This window comes from Neopsephotus bourkii, unplaced genomic scaffold, assembly GCF_033783945.1.
Source record: "Neopsephotus bourkii isolate Nb327-2 ecotype Australia unplaced genomic scaffold, CSIRO-AGI_Nbou_v1 NB_1768, whole genome shotgun sequence".
Classification (NCBI taxonomy): domain Eukaryota; kingdom Metazoa; phylum Chordata; class Aves; order Psittaciformes; family Psittacidae; genus Neopsephotus; species Neopsephotus bourkii.
The window spans coordinates 11,719,396-11,745,552 of NW_026902242.1; the positions used below are offsets into that span (position 1 = coordinate 11,719,396).

The following is a 26,157-nucleotide window of genomic DNA, read 5'->3' on the forward strand; positions in this document are numbered from 1 at the left end:
CATGGTTTCCAAGGGGGAATTGGAAAACTGAGTTTTTTCAGTGTTCTGTTTACATCCATGGTGAAAAGCTGTTCTGCCATTACAGTTCCTTCACATTTGGCAAACTGTAATATCAGTTGATCCCTGAAAATAACAGCATATTCTGAAATATCCAGATTATTTGCATTTCAATGTTTCACAAGCTCAAAAGCTTTTCTTATTTTAGCAGGTAAATTTAGCTAATTTGTGGAAAATTTAGAAAGTGCTGCTTTAGAAGTATTGTTATTCTAGTTTTAAAGTACCTTTAAGTATAGGTTTCTTAATAGCCAATAGACTCCCATACAACTCTGAAATCTGTGCAATACGAGTTGGAGAAACATTGACTCTTCAGAATCCAGAAAAACTGGATTCTGTTAATTTAGGGTAGGAAATAAGGTGAGGGTTTTTTTCCACCTGGGGATTGATTATTATGAGGTTGTAGCCCTGACTTAATATTAGGTATGTAGTGAAGCAAACCATTTTCTTCTTTAAATGGACTTGGCAATACAGGAGTTTACTCAAATGCTCATGAATCCTTGCTCTTCCATTGTTTCTGCCTGATTTTTACATTAAATCTATGTTGCTAAAGCTAGATATGCAAGTATATATTAGCAAATGTGAAGACAAATGTAAGGGTAGGTGATATTTTAAGTACCAGAAGGTGACTGTTAGACACAATGAAGACTGTCTACATTTTGTAGCTATCTTTACAAAACCCTAGTCAGTAAACCTAGACAAATTGTATCTAAGTATAGAATGACACTAGAATCTGGCAATTTGCAGAAACTTATTAATGCGCCTAAATAAGTCTTAATCTTATGTTTTTTAAAAACATTGTCCTGGATTCAGCTATAACAGTTATTTTTTTTCTTCTAGTACGTGGTGTTTTGGCTTTAGTATGAGAACAATGCTGACAACACACTGATGTTTTAGTTGCTGCTCAGTACTGCTTATCCTGATCGGACTTTTCAGTCTCTCATGCTCTGCCAGTGAGGAAGGGCACAAGAAGCCAGGAGGAAAAAGAGATAGGACACCTGGCCCAAACTAGGCAAAGGGGTATTCCATACCACAGCATGTCATACCCAGTATATAAATTAGGGAGAGTTGCCTGGAAGGGCCACATTGCTGCTCAGGTCAGGCTGGGTATTGGGTGGTGAGCAACTGTATTGTGCATCACTTGTGTTTGTTTTTTTCTATCCCCTTTTAGCTTTATATTCTCTCCCCTTGTTATTTCCTTTATTGTTATTAGTAGTAGCATTTTGTATTTTAGTTTTAAACTGTTCTTGTCTTAACCTGAAGGTTTTACATTCTTTTGACTCTCCTCCCCACCCTACCTGTGGGAAAAGGACAGAGGTGAGCAAACAGCTATTTGGTACTTAGCTCCCAGCTGGCTTTAAACCATGACAATATTAACCTGCATTCCCTGTCACACTTTTCACTAATGATTTGCAAGTCAGAAATTTGAAATCCCAAATTATAGCACACAGACACAAACCATGCATGCAAACAGATCATTTTCAAATACAACAGACGTTTAAACATGCAATGACGATACACACAGAAAACCACTGAGTACTACAACGTTAAGTTTTCTAACAGTTATTTCACCTACTTGTCGATAGAGCCCACCATGTAGTAAACCATTGGAAACCAACAGATTGCATCCAGAAAATGCATATCTGGCCTAAGCAGCAGATGGGATTACAAAATGAAAGACAGTATCACAACTGCAGCATCTTTTCTAAAATATTTCAATAAACTGGTAGCTTTTTAAAAAATAATAAAAACCCCAAAACAAACCCAAAACTTTTCAATTATAATATCACTTTAAACAGGAAATAGAATGCTTATATTAATAAATTCATCTTTTAAATCATAAATTTTATGGCACAGCACAATTCTAAAAATAAGAAGGAATGACTGTTTTCAAAGACACACTATCAAGTTATACTCCAATGTATGACTTAGGAGTATTTAAAATAAGCAGTGAGACTTTTCAATTAAAATGTGAAGCAGAAACCCAGTCACCATTTGTATTTTGTGCCAAACACTCCATTCAAGCCAATGAGACAAACTTAGATGAAACATTTTTAAAATGGACTGTGAAAACCAAGATACTGTATTTTATTGCACTGGGTTTTGAATCATAAATTTTACTTTTTTTCTTGCATACCAAGAAACATCAGAAATTTCAGAACACGTGATGTGTAGATATCAGAGTAAACATACTGTAATAAATTGCCCTGACATACTGAGAAACTAGGGATATAACAACAAGGCAAAGATATGTTAATTGAAGGTGGCTGAATTCCTAAGGCCAATTATGTAAATTACAAAATTCTAATTGTCTTGAATGGGGCCTGAATCTTCTTCATGCATACATGAAAAGCATGCTGGCTTTTCAGATAGCTTCTGTAGTCCCATTAATTAATTTCAGAGGAATTGCTGCAAATGTTGTGTAGAGAGATAAAATGCTAAGGATATTATCTTAATCAGCAACCATAGCTTTTACTTTATGCTAATAAAAAGTGGGTTTAGCCATAAAATGTCACAACAACACTGAAGGATGCAAACCCGGGCACTATGCTGGAAAACAGAGTAAGCACCAGAGGGCACTGCATACTCACATCTTTAATCTTAAGAAAGTTGTGAATCGGAATTCCTTTACCCTAGTTTAGGCTTTTACCAATTTTGTAATTCACCTTATGCCATAACATGTACATAAAAAAGCTTCTGTTTTGCAAAGAGGTGTATAAAGCTTCATTAAAGAGCTGTCTCAGGCCAAAGTAGAACACTTCACAGCAGGCTTTTGTATAATAAAACACTTAAACTAGAACACGCATATGCAAAGCGAAGTGTCAGCTTGGAACCAGAACCTGTAAGTCATTTATCTGCTGTCCTTTCTTTGAGTCATAGCTTGATCTAATTTCCTGTATATGGCTAACCTCTATTTTCATGTCTCCCAAATCGTGATTTTGAAGTACATGAACAGTACCAAAGTGTTGCAAAAAAAGTCTCGTTCATTGTCAGATCAGAGATGAATCGGTCTTGCCTTGCAGGGGAGAATTTGTCTGAAATTTTAAACAGCTAATACAAGAAAGGCTAAAAATCCCAGTGATCTCCAGACAGATACAGTAGTAACGACAACATTGCAGGTTTCTTCCATGACTATACAATCATAGACTGAGTGGGTGTCCTGCTGGATTAAAGAACTGTTTATCTTGCAGTCTAAAATCATTAAAAAGATATCTAAGTGGTCCAGGCCACTAACTGCTTTCTGTTAAGCAGGTTAGTGTTGTCTGAAGTGCTGTCATGTATTTGAGAAACTGCTACACACCTTGCTTTTTACAGTGTTTATTTCACAGTGTTTAGCAGTAGTATTCGCATTATTTAGAGTATTTTTAAGAAAAACTTAGCTGCAACATGGGCCATAGAGTAAGGACATATAAATTCACTAAGGCCATGTGCAGTCAGTAAAAAGTCAATTTTGTATATGACAGTAAACATAGGGTATTATTTTTGTCACAGATTTTTCTCAAAGATAAATACACCTTAATGTTTTTTATTTTAAGTTAGTTATGTTAAAAGTGATTGCTTCTTGAAATAATGGTAAAATGAGTTTAAACTGTGCCACACAAAAAAATAAATTAAAATCTACTTACGGGTTATCCAGGAGTAATACAATGGGATTTAGTTCCTTCTTTGGTCGGTAATAAGCTCTGAGTGGAACAATAAAGTTATATAAACCATTTCCAGCAGTTTCTGCTGCAACTATAATCAATTTATTTTTGAATCCATAGGCTTTGGCATCCTCATAGTAGTTATGCTGGCATCCCTAAAATCAAAATAAGAAACAAGTTCAGTGGATATTAATCACAGAATCATAGAATGGTTTGGGTTTGAAAGGACCTTAAGATCATCTAGTTCCAACCCCCCCTGCCATGGGTAGGGACTTCTCACTCTAGACCATGTTGTCCAAATCTCTGTCCAAACTGGCCTTGAACACTGCCAGGGATGGATCGTTTACTACTTATTTGGGCAACCTGTTCCAGTGCCTCACCACCTTCATAGTAAAGAACTTCTTCCTTATATCTAACGTGAACTTCCCTGTTTAAGTTTAGACCCATTGCCCCTTGTCCTATCACTACAGTCCATGATGAAGAGTCCCTTCCAGCATCCTTGTAGGCCTCCTTCAGGTACTAGAAGGCAGCTATGAGGTCTCTTCTCCTTCTCTTCTCCAAGCTGAAGAGAATAAAGAGATTTAGCTGCGACATTAAAGAATTTTACCATTAGAAACAGAAAATTTTATCAGATGGCCTGATATGGACCTCATTAGGCATAAACAAATGATTAGCGATGAAAAGGATGATAAGACATTATAGCTTAGTAAATGCTGAACAAACCTAATCTCTAAGCAGAAAGCAGAATTTAACTCTGTTCAGATGAAAGATAAAAATGAGAATGCAGTTTTATCCAATGAGAGAAACTCCTTTTACCTTATCTAATCTGAGACAACAGAAGGGTACTTTTTCATGCAGAAGATGACAAAATGTGGGAGAACTTCCAATATACGGAGAGTAAGGAGGATAGCCTTTGACATACCTACGAGAAGAGAACAAACATTTTTCAGTATAGCAAATCACCAAAACACAATCTCCTATACACCTATTTTATGGGAGGTTTTATGTATGCCTGAATTTTGCAGTTATCTGTAGACTCTGCAGTCTGTAGAATCAAGTACATGAACTGTCTTGAATAAGGATCAAAGGAATGTGTTTTGTAGCTTCAACCAATTCAATAATGTCGAGTGAAAACTCTCATGATTTTTGTGAACTAAAGGAATTTTGCTTGGGTTGTTCATTTGTTGGTTTGTTGTTGGTTTTTTTATAGGTGTTTTTGGAAATGCGCTGACATAATAGTGTGCTGTCCTAGTGTTTTGCGAGTATGTAATGCATTCAGCTCTGGGGTCTCCATCAGAAGAAAGACACGGATGTGTTGGAGTGAGTCCAGAAGGAGGGCCACAGAGACAATCAGAGGGCTGGAGCACCTCTCTATAAAGACGTGCTGTGAGAGCTGGACTTGTTCAGTCTGGAGAAGACAAGACTCCAGGGAGACCTTACAGCAGCTTCCAGGGCCTAAAGGGGGCCTACAAGAAATCTGGAGAAAGACATTTTGCAAAGGCATGTAGGGATAAGACAAGGGGTAGTTTTTTTAAATTGAAAGAGGGTAAGAGTAGACATATGCACTATATCGATGCATATATATAGGTATGAGATATATATATACAAAATACAATATATATGATATCTTGCTTCTTTACAGTAAGGGTAGTAAGACACTGGAACAGGTTGACTAGAGAAGCTGTGGCTGCCCCCATCCCTGGCAGTGTTCAAGGCCAGGCTGGACGGGGCTTTTGAGCAACCTGGTCTAGTGGAAGGTGTCCCTGCCCATGGCAGCGAGGTTGGAATGAGATGATCTTGAAGGCCCCTTCCGACCCAAACAATTGAATGATTCGAAGTACCAGAAACTTCGACGGAAGTTAAAAAAGCGAAGCAAGAAAATGGAGATAATTCTGGTACTTTTTCTTTCTCTATTTTTCTTCCAAACACTTTTCAAGATTGAGTGAAGTCATTACCTTCTTGTTTAGTAACATACCTTCAACATGGTTGGAATGAATTTTAAATGGCAAATCCTGTTGCTGATAAGATGAAATTTGTAATTGGCCTTAATGTTTAACAAGAGGCCTTTTAAGCCCCAGTATTTCAGTTGGCAGGTTTAAGATTACTTGTTCTGTTATGTTTCACTGGAGTTTTATGATTTTCCCTGGGGATTCTCATGCTTGCCACTGATGGGAAACTGTGCCAGGTGAGCCACTAGTTTAATTGTCCGTTGCAGTTTTAACATCCTGTCAGTAATCCCAATAAACATAATTGCTTATCTGCATGGCAGCTACAGGATTGTCTCTTCCATTTTTATCTGAGTAATGCATCATTACTTTCAGTAACACGTTAACAACCACTTTAAATTAGATGCAATAATTTGCCTCATACTGTTTTTTTTTGTTATTCCTACATTTTGAACTCAGACACCTAGCCTGAGGATTCAACAAGCCTTTTGAATGATCACTGCAATTTCAGGACAAAAGTACTTATCTGTTTACAAGCTAGTAGAATCCTGCATTTATAACTACAGAATGTAAGAGAAATGGTCATAAAAATTATTAAAAATTGCAATACACAACTAGATCTTTATAACTGAATATGGAATATCTCCAAACAAAGGAAGTAATCTGTTTTGGGTTTTTTTGAATTTCAAAATAGGCATAACAGCGTTTTGCTAACAGACAATAGCATTTCATAAAAGGGAACAATTCCATAATTGGCCTTTATGGGTCTTGCTTGCTACAGCTGTGTGGATCGATCTGCATGTCAAAAACTCATCGATGCCATTTACATAATACTGGCTTTTCAAATTACGGTGTTTAATTTATATTCAATATACGTACTCTAAGCCTGCAGAGGCTTCTTCATCTGATGGGGTAGTTTCATCTTCTGACTGGTCACTTAGCAAGTCACATGTCTGAAGTGAGGATGAGTCTGCAACCTCCAAAACAGGTGCTATACTGGGCCGTCTGCCCTCTCTCCCTCCCTCAGAAGGAAGAGCTAGCGTTGGTCCACTGGATGTTCTGCATCCTGTGTCTTGTAAATCAATAGCCACTGTTCCTGTAGTAGCATAGAAAGCATTTTCTTGATGTGTTTTTTCTGTCACTGGTATATATTTTCTTGTTAGCTACCTTGTCAAAATCATATTGTATATAAATAATCCATATTTATATGCATCAACAACCTGTATGAATTTATTGAGAAAAGCATTTTTTTTAATAAAAGCAGCTTATGAAAACTTATTACAAGCAACCAGTTGTGAATGACTAACAAATTACCCTGTAATTATTATTACTTTTTCATGCAAGTCTTCAGCAGTTTAATTCCAGTTTAATTGATTTTCATTAATTTAAATACAAGGGCAAATGTTTAATATTTTTTCTTTCTGCACAATATTTTAATTGCTCAAAATTTTAGGAACACACTATTAAAAGCTTTAAAATGCATTATTAATTGAATATGTTGTGGGTTTGTTTTTTGTTTTCACTTACCCATGCTGGCTATTATACTGTGTACAGGTAATCTAGAAGTTCCATGATAAGACAATTTTGATTCATGTTTTTTTCTATGTTTTTCTTGCTTCTTAAAAGCAGAATTCTCTTCTTTGGTGATATTTATGTAGAAGCATGTATCTGTAGAACTCATGATATATCGAGGACCTGGATTCAGCAAAATGTTTTTGTTATCTTCCTTTCTAACACCAATCAGACAGACTCCAAACCTTAATTAGAAAAGGAAAGGCATGGTTCATTTTGCATAGGTCATATACACGAGAATTTCCACTGTTAAAAATAAACCCCTAGTACACTTTTGCAGAATATCAACATTTGCAGATTTTTGGATGACAAATGTTTGAAAAATTTTGTCTCCCATACAGACCACTTCTGATCAAGCAGTGTTTATGAACTCATGAACCCCTATGCATTTGAATCCAGAATTTTTATTGATCCGAATAATATTCTTTTAATGCTGTGACAGCTGATTTTTATTTCTTTTTCCTATCAGATGAATAGTCCCTTCTGGGAAAATATTAGTGAAGAATTGATATATAACATTAAAAAGTATTCATCACATTAAATGCTTCCATTATTCATATGTAATGGAAACAATTTTTGGAATTCCTTTTTGCAATTCACTCCTAGAAAAGTATTTGGTTAATGATAGAAAATAAGGTACTAAAGCAGAAAAAAAATTTCACTTGAGTATGAGAATAAAATCAGTGTTCAGTATTTGCTCAATATTCATTTTGTTAAATATATACAAATATATACACAACTTGTGTTCAGTTTGCATGTTCACCTCACAGAGCAGTACTGAATAAGTGATGCATGATCTGGAACCTAAAGAAGGTATGTTAGCACCTAATAGAAAAAAATACGGTTTTGTTTTGAACAATTACCAGAATGTAGCACATACCACCTTTAAAATGAGCATTTCACATAAGATGAACATGATAGAAGGAAGCTAGATTTCCAGCTGACTCTTAAATACATTAAATACGCTGACAGCCACACACCCTTTTGTAGATTGTTTTGGACATCGAAAGGGACCGGTGTTCTTTCTAAGGTGTGAATTTTCTTTTTCCTGGTTGCCAGGCTTATCCTGTATATCCTTTATATTCTTTTCTTTCAGACTGAGCTGGCCTACACCAAACCAGCATGAGCTTTTACCTGACCAACTATAACTTCCAGAAAAATATCAGCAAAATATATTAGTGGCCAGATACTTCAACCTAGAAACAGAGCAATGTGTAATACTGCATCTTTGAATACGGAGCTATAATGTAGGCAAAAGAATAAGCATTTGTTTAGACTTTTAACTGTTGATAGGAAAATAAACATACTTTTTATGAGCATGGAAAGAAGCATATGTGAAGCTTTTCCCCTCATATTCAGCAAAAAAAGTACTTTCTTCCAGGTTAATATGATGCACTTCATTACCAGAGCATCTGCCATACATTTTCTGCCATTGTTCCGATGATTGCTGACTCTCCCTGAAACATGTACAAACAGAATAATTTAAAACTTAATGTAAAATTATTATAAATCAGAACAGTAATTTATGGTAATAGAAACTACAAATATTTATTAGAAGGATCCTATAGGCTAATCTGAAAAGTATTTAAGATCAAAGCTTAGTAATGATGCATGTACAGAGATTATTTTAAGGAATTAGACATTTTCTAATAGGCATATAAGATTATGCACCTTAATATCACAAAAAAAATATGGCTACATCCCTTAAAATTCATACCATCACTTCAGATGTTTCATGGCAGATTGTGTAGTTCTTGTCAGAAGTAGGTAAAGAGTCATTAAAAATCGCTTACTAGGAAAGACCCATTTGACTTTAGTCACTTTATCTGCAAGAAATATTTTTTTCTACATTTGCTTCTTGATAATCTTCAGCATTTACCCAATGGACATTTTTAGTTACTGTGCCTTATATATTATGGTAAGTATACACCTTCTTTTCTCAAGTGTAAGAAAATAAATTATAACTTTAACCATATTAAGCATATCATCCTTTATTGTATGATATTAAGCATATCATACTTTACTGTATGGACCATTAGTGTTAATGTTCCAAACCTCAGCTAACACCAAGAGTTGCAGAGCTGAGGCTTCTGTGAATTCTTAACTTTCATGTGCAAACAAGGTTCTGGCTGCATTTTTAATGGATATAATGGATGCATAAATATATATATGTATACGTGCAGATAGTAAATAAAAATCATACATGTGCTGCATTTTGCCACTTGGAGCTAGTGTCTCAAGATACTGGAACATGCTTCTTTGTGCTTATTTATACTTTTTAATATCTTAGCACAGTTCCTGTTTTTCTTCAGTTTAACATTCTTCTCTGCCCTCAATGGAGAAATATTTTGTTTCAAGATTGAACTAAGAAAACCATTCTTATTGCAACAGTATTAACAAACAGTGCTCTAGGTGCAGAATAAGAGAGCTAGAAATGTAATTACAGGAGAAAAATTTTCCATATTTCACTTTTCCCTCTAAAATAAAATGTTCACCTGTTTAAAGTCTGCTTGGTTCCAGTTAGTTGTCTAAAAGCTTCCCATGGAGCTGTTCTGTAAAGACCACATTAAGTTTCAAGTCAGAAAGGCTATTTTCTTCCAATATTTTGTATCACAATATAAACCCTAAGGAAGTTCTATTACTTGATTAGATAATTAGATAACATTTAAAGATCAATAATAAGATTATAATTAAGATTCAAGGTAGAATTTTTGTGTCTTACAGACAAAAAGCTGAGAAGACAATGGGATTATTTACACCAGGTTTCTTTAATCTGAAAAATAGCATTAAAGACCAAAGTCAGCTCATATAAACAGCAGCAAACTTCCCCAATTTTAATAGCAGGTTGATCTGGCCGAAGTTGCTTAGAAAATGAACATTTTTCTCCAGTTTCTTCAAACAGTAATACTAGAAGATAAGTTCTTTTCAATGTATGTACATATGTTTCTTTTCACTTACTGTTGTATTATCATTCTAGTTAGGATAATAGGGAATAATATTTTTCCCTGTGTTTTGCAGGTATGTATTGCCTTCAACTTCCAGTGATTTCCCAGCATACTGATCTTCATGAATATCAGAAATGAGCTGGCACTGTTAACAATGTCAACACTATTTCTTAATAAATAGGGGAAATAGATTCCCTGTGGAGTAGGTGGCACTTCATTTGTAAAAGTATAACAAACAGCTGGGACAATGATTTACCAATGAACTGCCAATAAACATTTTAATTCTATTAAGATGAATGTCACAAAGTCTATTATTTTATATAATGAAGCCAAATACTGACAGGGATTTAAAACTCAATACCTACATAAAATTTAATATAGGTGCTGGTAATAATCAGAATAAAGGATAATGAAATAGGTAAATATGTAAAGGAAAGCAGTTCATTGTTAATGTTGGAAGTCTACTTAACAAATTTCACCATTATTTAGACATATTTTAGTATTTTGTTTGGATATAAATGCATGTATAGTTAACATTTTTATTTGTAGCTTAGCTAATCCATTTTCACTTTTTTCTTACACTTAGCCAAACTCAAATGTTCATCTGACATATTTGTATGTAGCAGTTATTTACCTATTGTTCAACATTAGAATTTATCTAGAAAAGAATTTAAAACCCCCGATTTATAAATTAGTCAAATCCAAAGCAGTTTGATGGCTGCAGTACAGTGACAACCTATAGATGCTCAAAACAAATGCCTATTTTGAAACCAGATTTCCCCTTGAAAATAATAAAGTGCCGAACCTTTTTTTTTTTACCAACAAAGTTCAAACACTCTAGAGTCAGTGCAAATCTTTGGAGATGCTTATGAAGAATATTGGTTGAAAAGGAATTTTTTTTCTCTAAAAAATAGTGTATACTCAATCAGAAAGTTTGAAAGTAAATTTCTGGATTTGAAAATAATTTTTCCCAGTATAGTACTTCTGAATGTAAGATTTATACCTCTATCTAGGTATGAATTTCTTTCAGTTATCAAGTGTTTAACTCAATTATGGTATCACACATAAAAAGTATGAGTAAAAGTAAAATAAATGTAAGAAAACTGGGACATTGAAGTGGTAATTCTGGAGAGAAGTTATTTTAACATATTTAAATATTTTACGATTTTTCAATTGTGTGATTTTTTTAATTTATTTTTTTTTTTTGTCCTTTGCATTTAGCATATTACATTCAAGAATCAAATACTCATTAAAAATCAATGGTTGAATGTGTACGTGTTACAGATCATCTAAACTTAAGTTTTCATAGACATGAAACTTCTAGATTAAAGATGGACTACCTAACAGTTCTAAGCAAACAGTAAGCTCAAGTACATTAGTTAATGCTTTCAGTAGCACAGTCAGTAGGGTGTTTTTAATAGGATCAGAGCAATCTAGGAAAAAAACAGCTTTGTCTTCATTTCCTAATTTTGAATGCCTGACTTGGTGACTTTTATCATACAATGAACAGATTCATGCACTTGTACAAAACTTAGTGAAAAATTAAAATCACAGTTCAGTTAGGATTTTGAGAACATCTTCCAGCATTTCCAAGGTATTTTAAAAAGATATACAGAATAAAAGGGCAAGAAAAATCCTATCAGTTTCAATATTATGTACCTTTTTAAATCTGTACATTTTTTTAGCTGTTAAGAATACTACTCTTCTTTAACGTATATATAATATGAAAGAACTAAAAGAGGCTCTGTGTTCTGTCAGACAATGAAAGCTAGAGAGATGAAAGATGTATTTCATCATGATTCTTTCACAAGTTTTTGGTTTGGGCTTTTTGGTTGGTTGGTATCTTAATAGTATTATATACTTACTGTCCTCTAGATGTATGAACCAGAAGTGTGATTAATGTAGAGGTAGCTGGGCATATACAATTTAGAGCTAGCATAGCATATTTGAATTCCTCTTCACACACAACATGATCTGTAGAAGAAAAAAGAAAAGACTTAAATTGTTTTACAAAAATACTTCCTATTGAATACAATTATCACTTCCTTTCCTTGTCTAGGAAAATAGTGAAAATGGGGACAATCAAAATATGCCTCCTTATCTTCATCTTCCACTTGAACCTGGAGAGCAGCTGTGCATGATTTGCGCCATCTATGCTATCACTGAGATTGCATGAGCAGAGTTAATTTTGCAACCAGTTTATGCTTTCTGTACTGCAGCTACACATGGAGAGGATGCAATGGCTCTGTGAGTCCCACTATTTTGCTGCACTAGATGTGAAAGCCAGGCAGCATAGTCAAGATTTTATCTTTTTCAACTTCTGCAGTCTCGCATATCTAGTATAGCGACATCAAGCATTGTACAGGGATATGCATATCTAGTATAGCGACATCAAGCATTGTACAGGGATATAATTTCGTGTTCATGCAATAGCATACCTACTATACTGCAGTGCAGGACTGCTGATCAATCAGGCTGTACTGACTTGCAGACCGGTATTCGTCAGCAGCTCTGGGATTTTGCATTGCAGTTCAGTATGGGATGTAGATTCAACTAATATCCTGCCAGGAACTGCTGACAGCTGCTCTCTCCTTGCAGTGTAGGCAAGTAGGGTGGTGGATTTTCCATTTACAACTTAGCAGTTTTTTTACCCCAGTACTTTTCTGGCTTTTGTAATCACAACATTGTGCTTTGTTCTTGAGAGTCCTTACAAAAAAGTATGTCTGCAGCATTAGTACTTGCTGTGATGGAACAGTACTATAGAGATACTATTTTTTTCTGTCTTTTAATGGAACTTAGTGGGGGGAAGTAAGAAGAGAAAGCAATAGAAGCATTGTATGTAGTTCTTTATATTGGCTTGTATTTAAAGCTGCCAAATTTTCTGCGCATGCTTTCAGTATTGTATGAATTATTATTCAACTTGCTAGTGTTTAAAATTCAGGTCACAGTTAAATGCTCTCCAGTGCTGGTGACAGCATGAAAAGGAAATAGAAATCACTCTTTAATGTCATTCATGTATACCTGCAACAGTATAAAAATGGGTACAAGGGAAAACCACAAACTTCTTGTCAGTGTAGAAACTCAGTCATGAGGGTTTTCTAAGGTCATGAAGGCAGTTATTGCACGACAAGTAATTTTTTTTTCTTCTCAGTTTAGTTTCATTCTGTCTATGCTACTTTCAACGAGAGAGAACTTCTGATGAGAAAGAATACAATTAGTACAGCTGATGATCAAGACATCAGCCATATGAAAACTGCTGAGTAAAAGTAAGCAAATCATCTCCCCAGTGAAATCTGAGTTGCTGCATACCTCTACTTCTAACTGCACTTATCTACCATTGAAAGCCTTAGAATCACCTTGCCTCTCTAAGCTACTTTCCATGCAGATTTTTGTAGTATAGCTACACACATGCTATTTAATGATAATAAAAGTGAAGGTGTACCTTGTATGCCTTCTCTATCCCTTTTTTGAAATTTCTAGAGGCTTTTCAGTAACAGAATCATCAAAAGGAGAAATTCATTCATTTTCTGAATATCAAGTCTTATTTAAATGTCATAGGGGAGGAATTAATTTAGCTATATGAAGACTGTCAAATATAGAACAAAATAAGGCTTTTCCTCCCCAAATATATTTCAGTTATAGCAAATAAATATATCCTGCAGAAAATATTTCTGACAGAAATATGTTCGTTTAGTTGACCATGTGCCATTAATAAATCTATCTGAATTTTATACTAGAGGTTTTGAGAGAGTAAGACATAATCTATTCATTGGATGGCATATCTGCATTCTGTTACCATTAATCAGATGGCAAAGGTTTATGAAAGCAAATATTGGTTTCCTGAAGGAACGAGAATTCTCTGTATTTTTTAATTTGTGTGAGATTTTGCCAGCCTCCCCTTTTTCTAGAATGTTGTTACATTACATAGCTAATGCTATATAGAAAATAGAAGCAAGGAAAAATATGCAGGAAAGTTATTTTATCATCTGCTATTTCAGATCTTGAATCAAATTGTACATGCTGACCTAAATATATGTAAATGAAATTAAGAAACCATGGATGGCACAATGCAAATGAAAAGTATATCTGACTTAAATTCTCCATATGTTCTATACTGTAATGTATAGTTGACTTTTTGGATGGATTTGATGTAAAATACCATGTTAACAGAGCATATAGCACACAGCAAACAGATTGCTGTCCTATAGTTGTCATCTTTATTTCTTACATGTACGAGATTCACATTGTGTTTTTACATCAGGAGCAGTGGGGCTGGGACTTGTAGGACTATTTCCCCTCTATTGTAGTCCTTGAGCTTGTGAGAGCTATTTATGGCCTCCAAGACTTGTTATGCACCTGTAAAATGTATATGACAACAGTGCCCTACCTACTTCAGAAGTGTTTTGAAGCTTTTGAATCCTCAGAGGTATTTTGCGAATATTTTGGTAAAGATTCTTCAGTGATCTAATTACCGTGATTAGAAATACTGTAGCCGTTTCAAACATGGAGAGGTACTATGGGTTCCTCCTCTTGTCAGGAGTTATTAGACACAGATCAGGTCAAAAATAACTTGCTTATTTCTCCATCTGACTGATTATAGTTTGCCTATAACATTACTGTATTTGATATTTATGTTCAGGACTTCTATTGTGGAGCCATGGTGAGTATTACACAGAACTCTATCTGATGCTTTCTAAGGTGAGTAGGGAGGAAGCTGGGTAACGGCTCTCCCACTCCTCAGGTCTGGGATGTTTGTCAGGACCTGTGACAGCAGGTACTAGGACCAGCAAATTACTCAGTGTGACAGTGAAGCAGCAGAGGAAGCCTGCAGTGTATCTTGAACTGAGTATTGAATATGTCAAATCAGTTTACCAAATGCAAGTATTTTGACTGCATTTATACTAAAGAAATACTCCATTCAGAATTTCCAGAACTGCAGTTTCTGTTGAAAATATATTTTGACAGAAATTTTTTTGCTAAGTCTGTCTCAAATAGATGTGGCAATGCACTGCGGTGAGTTATGGCTTCTGTAATGTTCTTGAAGATAAAACAGTACTCAATACTGATCATCATACTGAGGCATCAGCCATGTAGTAATAATGTTCCTAGATGTGACACAGTTATTCTGAGAAACCTTACTTTTGTTGATTTCATAAGTTAACATGAGCACAACCAGACCAGATGTAGAAAAATGCCCATCCATTATCTCTAGACTATTTTTAACTGTAATTAGATAGATTAATCAGCTGCATTCAAAATCCATTTCAGTGATTCTGGACTATGCTCCTTTTGAATAAACTACTGAAGGTTTAATGTCAGACTTCACCAATCTGCTAATTGATTGGTGCATTTTGAATAGAGAATGTAAAAAATATGCCCAGTTCCTGGAATTGTGATTATACATAATTTCCGAATATTCAAGGTAAAGGTGATTAATTTATTTTCTAGCATACATATAAATTCGACTCAAAACCCAGGCAATTTAGTCTCTGAATTACGTAAGTATTTTGCTCCACTGTGGACAACCTTCACTTTATTTCATGTGTGTGCTGAAATGCAAGGCCAGATGCATGCAGTAAGGGTACGTGGCCTTTTATAGGACTGTGTGTTTGAAGGAAAAGCAGGAAGATTTAGGAAACTGCCAGTGAGGTAAAGTGCAGTATTACTGAAAGAAAAACTGGGCACATCAAGGCATTGGTATATTAGAAATTACAAAGAAAAAAATCAAAGTGTTTTAGCTGAAGACATAAGATGGATGTTTCCTTGTCCGTCTGGTAACTGTCATGTTTGAGTAGCTGTATACTTACAGTGTTCACACCTTGAACTTTAAAGGAGTTTGCTGTGACACTTACTATGCCCTGTGATTTTCAGATTCCATTGAAGAATCATATTCAAGCATACAGAAACTTTTCCACTGTATTAATATAATCAGAAGTTTTCATTTTAAACAAAGTAGAAAGGTGCTGTGTCTGTCATCAAGTGAAGACAGGAAACTTGCCTTTCTGACAGGCCACGTTATCCTGTGCAGCACCTCCATTTTGCTGTAATGGAAAGAATGGGAATAACGTAAAACAGGTACTTGACCTATATACTATTTCTGAAGCCTAAGGCAGAAAATCTCCAGGATGCTCTTCCACAGGAAAATGCAGTCAGGATTTAAATTTCAGGACTGTATTATGCTGTCTAGGATAACCGATCAACTTGATGGAACCTGTTGAGAAACTGGGCTTCCAGAGTTCTAAAAATTTTGAATGCAGTTAAAAGTTAGACTTCTGTTAGGAGGACATTCTGGACTCTTAGGTTGTATTTTTTTCTAAATTTAGAAACTTTTAGTTTTGAGTGTTATAGCCTATAAACATGTGTGCAAAGGAAAAAAAAGTCCTACTACTGAATATTTCTGCTTCTTAAAAATGCACAAAATTGTTTTGGGAAACCTCCAGAAGTAAGGATTCATTTATTAGAGGAGTATCAAATTTAAGAGAAGCTTTTGCAGCAAGGCAGTAATAAAAGCAGTCCTGACTCATAATAGGAAAAGCACTTAGAAAAATGTTCCATATGGTTATAACAAATTTTATTCATAAGCACTCTGGACAGGGCTATAGCCCGCACCCCCACTGGGTATGTATTTCAGAATGAAGAATTGGGTGGGATTAATAATCAAAGTAGAGTCCTTCTAGGAAAATGCATGCACACTAACGTTGTTCTCATGACTACCAGTGGCCTTACCGTTTGCACTAGGTAAGTAAGCATGCAGTGGTGCTTTATACCATGTTTGTAAAGCTGCTGAATTTAAAACTGCATTAAAATGTTGCTGTGCTATGTGTGAGTAGCATTAAATTAATCTTGCTGTTCATTTATTTATTTATTTATTTATTTATTACAAAAAGTTCCAAATTCTCAATCTGAGACTTAGAACAGATATGGAAAATCACCTCTGTTTTTCAAGTCTAGCTGTATCATAAGCTCCTACAGAGACAAACCATTAAGAATAATGAAACTCTCTCTTAAAAATACAATTAGGAACAACAAATTAACACGGTTACCGATAAAGAAAAGTGGCCATGGGTAGGGAGAAGAGATTACATTTGAGCTGCATGGTTTTAAGAAGGAGATGAAAAAGCACCATCATTCTTGTCACAGCGTGAGCCTTATTCCCTGCTGTGCCATCTCACAGTTTGAGATTACACTTTTATAACTTCAGAACTGCTGTGATGATTTTTTTTCCTTCTTTCTAACCTAGTGGTAAATTCAGTAGCTTTTAGAATTATAGCTTTAACTGTTGCTCTGGAATTGCTCTGCATTGGAATTTACTTTTTCATCGCATTCTGGGATGATGGAGGAGACTAATATTTTTCCATAGTGTTTTGTTTTGGTTTTTTTTGTAATTTTGCATGAATCAGCAATCTTTTCTTCCTTAGAATATCCCTCAAGAAAATAGCTTTCAAAATTCCAGTTGAAAAGGAAAGCTTTGCTTCTACTTCATAGAGAGATTTTTCCAAAGATAGGCAAAATGAGTTCATCTTAAAAGTATTTGTGTGGTTTTGCACATAAGCATAATAGGTCTGTATGTAAATACATATGTGTGTGCGTATTTATATATAGACAGAGAGACCTACCTACATAGCACAGAGAAACAGTTTGTCAGTTAAAGCTGTTAATCTTTTACAAGTGGATTTGTTTGGCTTTCTTAATATCACTTTGCATTTTATGTAATAGTTTCTAAGATACACGTTTTACTGTATATATAATTAAATTATATATCTCTTTCCAAAAAATTTGAAAGTAATTAAATAATGTTTTTTAGCCCATTTAGGAAAAAACAGTCCAAGGGGAAGATTTTCTTTTCCAATCGTTCGTTCGGGAAAATTTGGCCACTTCTGAGATCTTCTCATATACCCCATAGTAACAGTATGTTTTAGTGGACAGAAGTGATTTAAAGACATGGATATGGCTGGAAACCTACCTGAATTTACAATTAAGAAGTAACATTTGTATATGAAATAATTCTACTTTGCATACTATGTAACAGAGCAATAATCCTTAAAAGTGCTTATAAATAGGACTTTAAAGTAAAACATGATATTTTACTATTGATAGGGTATATACAGACTATGAGTTATTTTACAATATACGCTCTTAAGCTGCTTACAACCAGTAAATTTCCCTAGGTGAATCTCACTTTGCTTGTGCATTTATGAAACAAACTGACAGATATTAACAAGTGTTTCAAATGGTTAAAATCTTACCTGCAAACTTGATGTGGAATTTATTCTCAGGTTTCAGTATTTGGACATACAAAGGACAATTTGGAGCAAAGTCTTTAACTGCCCATGCTCTTAAAATGGTTTGATGATCCTAGAATAAAGAGTATGAGGTGATGACAATGAACTAGAAATAAGCACATCTCTTATCAGACTGACTCCATTGAAGAAAACTCACTTTAAGACTATATAACACCAGCTGGTGTGCATGTTATGTAAGTGTGCTGGTGTTATGTATATGACATATTTAACTACATAAATATATATGCACATACACAGACAACCCAGTAATTCTTCTGACACAGACATGGCTGAGGTACTCTCACTGTTCACCAACAAAATGTCTCAGACCTCTGCTTTGAGGCTTCAAGCAGGAGGAGAATCACCAGCAGTGGAGGATTTTAGACAGGGATTGCTCCAGAGAACTCAAGCTATATGAGCCCACAGGATGAGAATGGTTAGATGATTGGAGTGCTAGAGCAGTGGTAAATGGCATGTAGTCTATCCAGAGACCTGGGGCAAGTGGAGTGTCACTGGAGCCTGTTCTGTTAGACATCTTTATCCATGATTTGGAGGAGGTGAAAGAGTGTACACTCAGCAGATTTGCTTCAGGAAAAAGTCAAAACAATTGAGGGCAGGTTCAGATGGACCAAAATAAGATGGGAGGAATGCGCTGACAAGAACCACATGAAATTCAGCAAGGGCACAAGCAGAGTCCTGTGTGGGACTGAGTAACCACCTGCATTGGTACAGGCTGGGGGTTGACTGGCTAGGCTGTAGCTGTGCTGGAAAAGACCTGGGAGTCCTGGCAGAGAGCAAGCTGAGCACAGGCTGATAGCTTCCTGGGCTGTTTTAACAGGAGCACAGTGAGTAGGTAAGAGGGCAGTAATAATCCTCCTCTAATCAGTGCAAATTAGACCAAATCTAGACACTGCATCCAGTTTGAGGCCCTCAATACAGCAAAGATATATATAAATTGCACTGAGTTCAGCAGAGGGCCACCAAGATGGTCAGGGGCAGAAGCAGGGGCTCTGTGAGGAAAGGCTGAGGGAGCTTGTTCAGTCTCAAGAAGAGATGGCCTCATGGGGAGCTAATGGCAACCCTCACTAGATATGGGATCATTATTGAATTGACCAGGTTGACCGTGGATTCAATAACCATCCCATAACCGACCAAAATGAAGCCATTCTCTGTATAGTGAAGTATGGTTGGAAGACAAGAGACAACGAATGTAAGTTGAAAAGAAAGATTTAGGCAGGATATACAGAGAAACCTTTTCCCCGTGAAGACAATCAGGCAGTGGAACAGGCTGTGCAGAAAGGATTATGCTGTCTCCACCCTTCAGCACTTTCACATCAACCTGATAAAGCCCTGAGCAATGAGGTCAATGTTCATTACTGACTCCTTTAAGATTAGAGACCACCCTTGAAACCTCCATTATTCTGTGATCCAAGTATAATACATTCTCTTTGTTGGAATGCAGAATAGTGTCTGTTTCTAGAAATCTACTAATAAGGTATTTTGTCCTTCTACCTTTCCACAAGTGTTGGGGATCACATAATTTGGAAGGGTGGCATTTGGATGTAGAAGAACTATGTGAAAATTTAGATGGTAGTATGAGTCATGTCTAATTAAGAATGATGTATTTGATATGTCCTTCTGAAGAGGTTCAGAATGTAAATAACATTAAATGTTATCAGGAATTCAGAGTTTAAAATTTTGGATCATTCTGAAAAATATCAGCTCAATTAAAAACAGAGCTCCTTTTTTTTTTTAGCAGTTAAGACATTTGCATAACTGATGTCAGAATTTAGACAGCTACTGACCAAAGATTCCAAGAGATTTTCCAGACTGTTATTTTTTTGTACTTGTTACCACATGTCAAGAGTGAGCTAACTGCAGGATGAATGCTGCTATCCCATAAAAGCAAAGTATGTGATAATACATTAATATAGTGAATGTAATGAAATACGGCTAATCTCAGTGTATCAGCCATCAGGTTTTACTTATTTCAGAACTAAAAAGGAATATTTGAGACTGCATGTAGGAAGCAATACTTGGGTTGAAATGCCTTGCCTAATCATGAAATTGGTGGTATTAAAAGATAAAGTATAAGGAATGATTCATTATGTTTGAAGCATCAGCAATAAGAAAAGCTTTCAGACTCATGAACACAAGGGAAAATTTCTGCCTGGAATATGGCGTAATTGACATCTTCAAACCATAATATTTTAATGTCAATTGAGGGAATGAAATGCCAGCACTGTAGAAGTAGCAAATGACTCTCTAATGGGATAGATGGTGGTTATACAGATATACTACAGCAGGAGTAAGGGGTTTGGGAGTGGATTTGGGAAAGATTTGAAAAACCTCTTGTTGTTCAAGATGTTACTTCAACTTTTATGCAGAAGGTGTTAGAGAAACACATTGAGAATTGCTCGCCATGATAGTGTGGTTTCATTGCACAGGGTTTAAACTTATCCGTTTCCTCCCTTCCTTTCCATTGCAATCAGTCAAAGACCACACTGGCTTGCAAAAGCAGTGAGAAAAGTCTGCTTACTGTATGCCACATCCATAGAAACATAGCTTTTATTCAGTGAAATGTAGGTGAATTTTTTTTTTCATTATTAGTACTTATATGACTAAGATTAAATTTACTGTGATAAATCAAAACTGCATCAGTTTGGTTGTACATTTCCAACTAAGTTTACTATTCCTCTTCTCAATGTTAAATATTTTCTTTTTTGTTTGTTTTTAATTATTTTGCCTAAAAAGCCTATTTTTGTCAGAAGGTGCAAGAATTGTTTACAATAAGAATGAAAAATTATATTAAAATGATTCAAACAGCACCATTTTATAAAAAAATTCAAACCTAGACTCACAGGACTGAGTACATAAATCTCAGCACAAATATTTTTAATTGTATAAAAAAAAGAAAGATTCCCTAAAATTAAAATATCTTGATGATTATTTGGCACATTTGCAGTTTTAAGACTGAAATATGTATTGTTTTCCATTTGCTAACTCTTTTTTTGAAGAAGCAGCCTACAAATATGTAATGTATATACAATGAATACTTAAGTGCCATATATAGTTTTGTAAGACAAGCTCAATGTGTATGTACTTTTAAGATAGTAACCATGGATTATTGTTTCATTTTCTCTCTTTTCATCTCTTTGGTATACACATGTATTTGTGTACAGGAAATGTTTATTTGGGCTTTCATGGTTTTTTCACTCGCTCTCCCAAATTCTGCACTGGAGAACCACTCCAGGGGAGAGAAATGAAAGCACAGCTAAGCACTTTAAGTGATTTCTTAGATTCATTCTTTTCATATAATATAGGTGAGTCTCTGCTTTATGTATGTAGCAATTCCTATACTGTATTACAGTGACTTTAAAAAATGTTCAGTCTTCTCCCAAGTAAGAAGGAGGTATATATGTACATGCTATAAACAGAGATAACTGAAACAAAACTATGCTTATATTCACATTATGAAATACGTTTCTTTGGGAGATGAGGGAAAAGAATACATTCTCTTCTGTGTGCTTTCTATGCAATGAATTGCACTATGATCATAAATTACCACTGATACTCACGCTGATTAATATGGAGGTGATATTTATGTTCACGTATCAAAACACGTATGTTTTAAAGTGGGTGTAACAGGAATTTAAATTATCAGAACTCAAGGCATGACCTTTATTTAATATGTATTTTTAAATAGTTCTGTTAATTTTTTCTTGCCACGCACAACTTGATAAATTAGTTACATCTTCCTATCCAATGCATACATCTTGTCATGCTATTAAGACAGTGTACCTTAGATTACCAGTACAGCAGTATCACACGATTTGATTAATGGAAGCAAAACCAAAAAGGTTCAAGCTTGAACTTGGCCATCTCTGAATTTTCAGAAAGCATCAGAGCAAAGCTGTCAGCAATAGGAATGGTCTTTCATGGATTTATATAGCTTATTAATGAATTATCTGTAAGATAATTCAAAAGGCACTTCTCTTCCCACCCCTTCTGCACTGTTTTCAGCCACCTTAGTTTTGTGGAGCAATCTGATGTAGGCTTTTGAAGTCTTGAATTCACTGGCTAATTTTGTGGTGTGGTACTGACTGCTGTTCTGTACCTATCAATCAGAACAAGAACAAAACCCAAACCAAAAAAGTCATCCAGACTTCAGTGCAATTTGAACTCTCTTTAAGAGCTGCATTCTCCAGAATTGAAACAGATGTCTTTCCTCCTTGCTGTAGCAGATAAGCAGCTTACATCTTGGTCTGAGATGTCAAAATAGTGTTTGATAGAATAAAATTTGGCAGAGATTTGTCTTGCCAGAGAAGAGAAAGTTTCTGGTGGGAGACTTTGGAAAGCTGACAAATTCTTGGTCTGACTGCTGAAGTTCCTACTGCTCCAAGTGAAAAAAAGAGGAAATTGACAATTTTTATGGAGTAATTGCATGTCACCTGTTATTGTACTTTTCTTGAGATCCATGGATAGGAAGCAACGCAGACTTTTGGCGCAGACTAAAACTTATTAACTAACAGGATAGCAAGCAATGAACAGCCAGCGATATCCATGGCAAATGAGTAGATCCTCTGCTGAGCACTGTAGCTGGGGAGATTGAAAACCCTCATGGACTTAAAAAATTGCATGAGTAACAACAGCTGTTCTGGTCGGGAATCTCCTCAATGCATCTGTTAAGTCTTATTTTGACAGCTGTCAGACACAGGAGAGGGTCCAAGGCACTCCTAATGGTTTTTCAGCTTGTCAAGCACACCAGGGTGAAAAATCAGGTGTGGTCACAAAGATTCCTACTGGGATGACAACTGAACTTCTCTCAGCACAGTCACAAACTGTAACCTTATGTACTACACTGCTGAAGTTCTTTGTAGTGACTCGAGCTGGAACAGTGTAGGAAATTGAATCCATTTCACTTGAAAGCTCTAGGGGGCAGTGAAATCAAAATTTAAAGAACGAAAACAGCGTAAATAACTGCATTCCCTGAGAAAAAGAAATCTAAACAACACCATAAAAAAATAGAGAGAGGGGGCATCTTGTTTAAAAACTTCTTACAACGTTGATCCTCAGAGTACCACTGCTACAGTTGAGATACTGTGCCATCATGACTAGCCAGCTAGTCACCCAACAGGGCATTCTGTCCCCGAGGAAGCTAAGAGGATTGTGTCTTCAGTAAGATTTGCCTGTTTGTATGCTCCAGATACCCTGATAGATGAGATTGGGTAATGGTCTGTACTGGAAGCTGAAATGTGGCAGGTATTTCTTGGGGCACACTGTCTCTGATGGCAGAAAGACTGCCTGGAGAGAGTTGTAACTGGTCATGATGAAAACTCTCAGAAGTTACTGGTATTTTCCCAGGTATTTGCAAGAACTGTTGCTTGCTCTTCTACTTAAATACCCTTAACACTCAAACAGTACGTTTGCCTTACTTGACTACTTCCGGATTACTTGCTGTGAGTTCAGTGGCTTTTACTAGTGTCTTTTCAGGAGTCTGTTGCTGATAAATCAGATTCAAAGCTATTAGTTCAGTAAGTTTGAATATTATTGTAGGAGCAAAGATTCCTTTCTCAGGGAGTTCAGTGGCTTTCTGCAAGTCATAGATCCTGCATTGGGTCTTCAGCTTTGCAAAAAATATATTTTTTACAGCATGCTGATAGTCTACAAAAAATTGAGTTAACGGAAGAAGGATGTCGACCTGCCTGAGGAAGTCCAGAGGATCTCATTTAGATCCTGTTAGGCAATTTGTAAGCATCTTAATTTAACTTTGTGAATATTCAGATTTATTCTGATCTTCCTTTGGAGTTCAAGACTAAATAGACAAGTGTGCAAGAATTTAGCATGCATCTCATGGTGAAAAAGTTGAAATTGTGTTCATACATCCTTCCTCTGTGGACTTTTTCCCTGGATATTTGTGATTAGTAGGCAATTTTGTTAATGTGAAGAGTTCTAGTTCATATTAAAATTATTATTGTATCACAGATACGCTGAGTAGAGGCTTGTTTTAGCAGTCTTCCTTCATGAACAGTAACTTAACTGACTGGACAACTAGTAACATGGGCCAAACCCATAGTAACTTATATAAAGACTCTTGTGATTTTTCCTATTTAAAATTGGACAACATGAAAAACCATCAAATATTCTCAGTAACAGGACAAGGTGGAATGGCTTTAAACTGAAAGAGGGTGGGTTTAGATTAGATATGAGGAAGAAGTTCTTTACCATGAAGGTGGTGATGCACTGGCACAGGTTCCCCAGAGAAGTTGTGGCCGCCTCATCCCTGGCAGTGTTCAGGGCCAGGGTGGATGGGGCTTAGAGCAACCTGGTCTAGTGGAAGGTGTTGCTGCCCATGACAGTGGAGTTGGAACCGGATGATCTTTAAGGTCCCTTTCAACCCAAATTATTCTGTGATTCTATAATGTTGGTTATTTGGCATTAGTCCCAAATTAATTTATTATTCATTCTTTACTTTTAGTAGTAAATTTTCAATATTCAATGGTTGTGAAAGGAAATGCCAGTCCATTGATAGATATCTATTTTCTGATTTAATAAATATAATTCTTTGAACTGGTTTAGTCCAGGTAATTTGCATAAAACATTTTTGACATAGTACTACCCTTTTCAGTGATGGATGACCAAGTATCAATATATCTATAAAGTACCACGATACTGCTAGTTTGATATTCTGCCATTGCTCTATAAAAAGGGAAAGAATGACTGTATTCTGCATGAGAACTGGCTTTTTTTAAAGTTCTGTATTCTTACACTACTTTTTATATTTTAAGTTCTGTGAGAATATATAAATTCTCTTTAAAAAAAACCCAAAACCCAGTAAAATATGCTGTAAAATCCTAATTTCTTTGGTAGGTATGTCATGGAACTTATTTGCTAAGAAAGCAAAATTAGATATCTTATGTGAAATAAGCCGTTAGACCATGTTTCATAAATTAGTGAAATCCTGGCCTTACGGATTCTAACAGAAACTTTTTCATTATCTTAACTGAGACAAGACATTCATCCCACATGCAGAACCTCTGTATAAAATCAGGTAAGTTTAATCTTCCATTCACAGAATCAAGTCTCAGTCCTGAGAGGGAGTAGAGGCAGTAACAGTATAAACAGCACACACATTAATTCTTAATTATTTCTTCAAAACTTACAGCTGCTGTCCGGTCCACCTCACAGCGGCTACTCAGAATGAAACACGCTTCTGCATCATCCATTCTAGAAGAGGGGAAACAAGCCTGTTACTTACCAACAAAATACTTACGTGTATCTTGTGTTTTACAGTTTATAGTCTTGTATGCTTATATAGATAGACTATAAAGCTTAGTCTATCCTTTGTCAGTCATTGTCACTAAATGTGAGTAGCAGACACCCTGTACATTAAGTCATGGTATACCAGTACTTCTTGACTATGTTCTAGGAGATGTGCTTTCCCTGGTGCCAGTAGAAGCTGTGCCAAAATAATAAAAGCAGAGTGGACTTAAATACACTTAATTTGTAAAATAAGTATTTATCTGTCATAAGTATGAAAGGTGAATAAAGAGCACCAGTCTGCATAGTGTGTAAGGGTATGATATGTTCAAGCTACTGATAAAAATGAATGACAGGAGGCAGATAATACAGACTTGTCTTGCCTAGTTATAGCAGAAAGATGGGTAGATATACTAGAATAATGCATTTGGAGTAAATTACAAACATCTCTGTG

General features: G+C 35.6%; 2 protein-coding genes across 7 annotated transcripts in view; both read right to left on the reverse strand.

Annotated features, from left to right (window-relative positions):
* Positions 1 to 26,157, reverse strand: part of F13B (coagulation factor XIII B chain) — a 301,636-nt gene that overhangs the window by 124,816 nt on the left and 150,663 nt on the right. The gene's annotated exons all lie outside the window — the stretch shown is intronic.
* KCNT2 (potassium sodium-activated channel subfamily T member 2) overlaps positions 1 to 26,157 on the reverse strand; it is a 130,505-nt gene that overhangs the window by 22,678 nt on the left and 81,670 nt on the right. For 2 of the 6 annotated variants that reach the window (XM_061379249.1, XM_061379248.1), the window contains exons 13-22: positions 25,607 to 25,670; positions 18,408 to 18,516; positions 12,027 to 12,135; positions 9,712 to 9,768; positions 8,524 to 8,673; positions 7,172 to 7,401; positions 6,524 to 6,740; positions 4,515 to 4,620; positions 3,681 to 3,853; positions 1,631 to 1,702 (exon numbers count right to left, since the gene is read on the reverse strand). In XM_061379249.1, coding sequence (XP_061235233.1) covers positions 1,631 to 1,702; positions 3,681 to 3,853; positions 4,515 to 4,620; positions 6,524 to 6,740; positions 7,172 to 7,401; positions 8,524 to 8,673; positions 9,712 to 9,768; positions 12,027 to 12,135; positions 18,408 to 18,516; positions 25,607 to 25,670 — 1,287 coding nt within the window. The remainder of the gene's footprint in view (positions 1 to 1,630; positions 1,703 to 3,680; positions 3,854 to 4,514; positions 4,621 to 6,523; positions 6,741 to 7,171; positions 7,402 to 8,523; positions 8,674 to 9,711; positions 9,769 to 12,026; positions 12,136 to 18,407; positions 18,517 to 25,606; positions 25,671 to 26,157) is intronic. The other 4 variants (XM_061379252.1, XM_061379250.1, XM_061379251.1 and 1 more) reach the window with 3 other exon arrangements.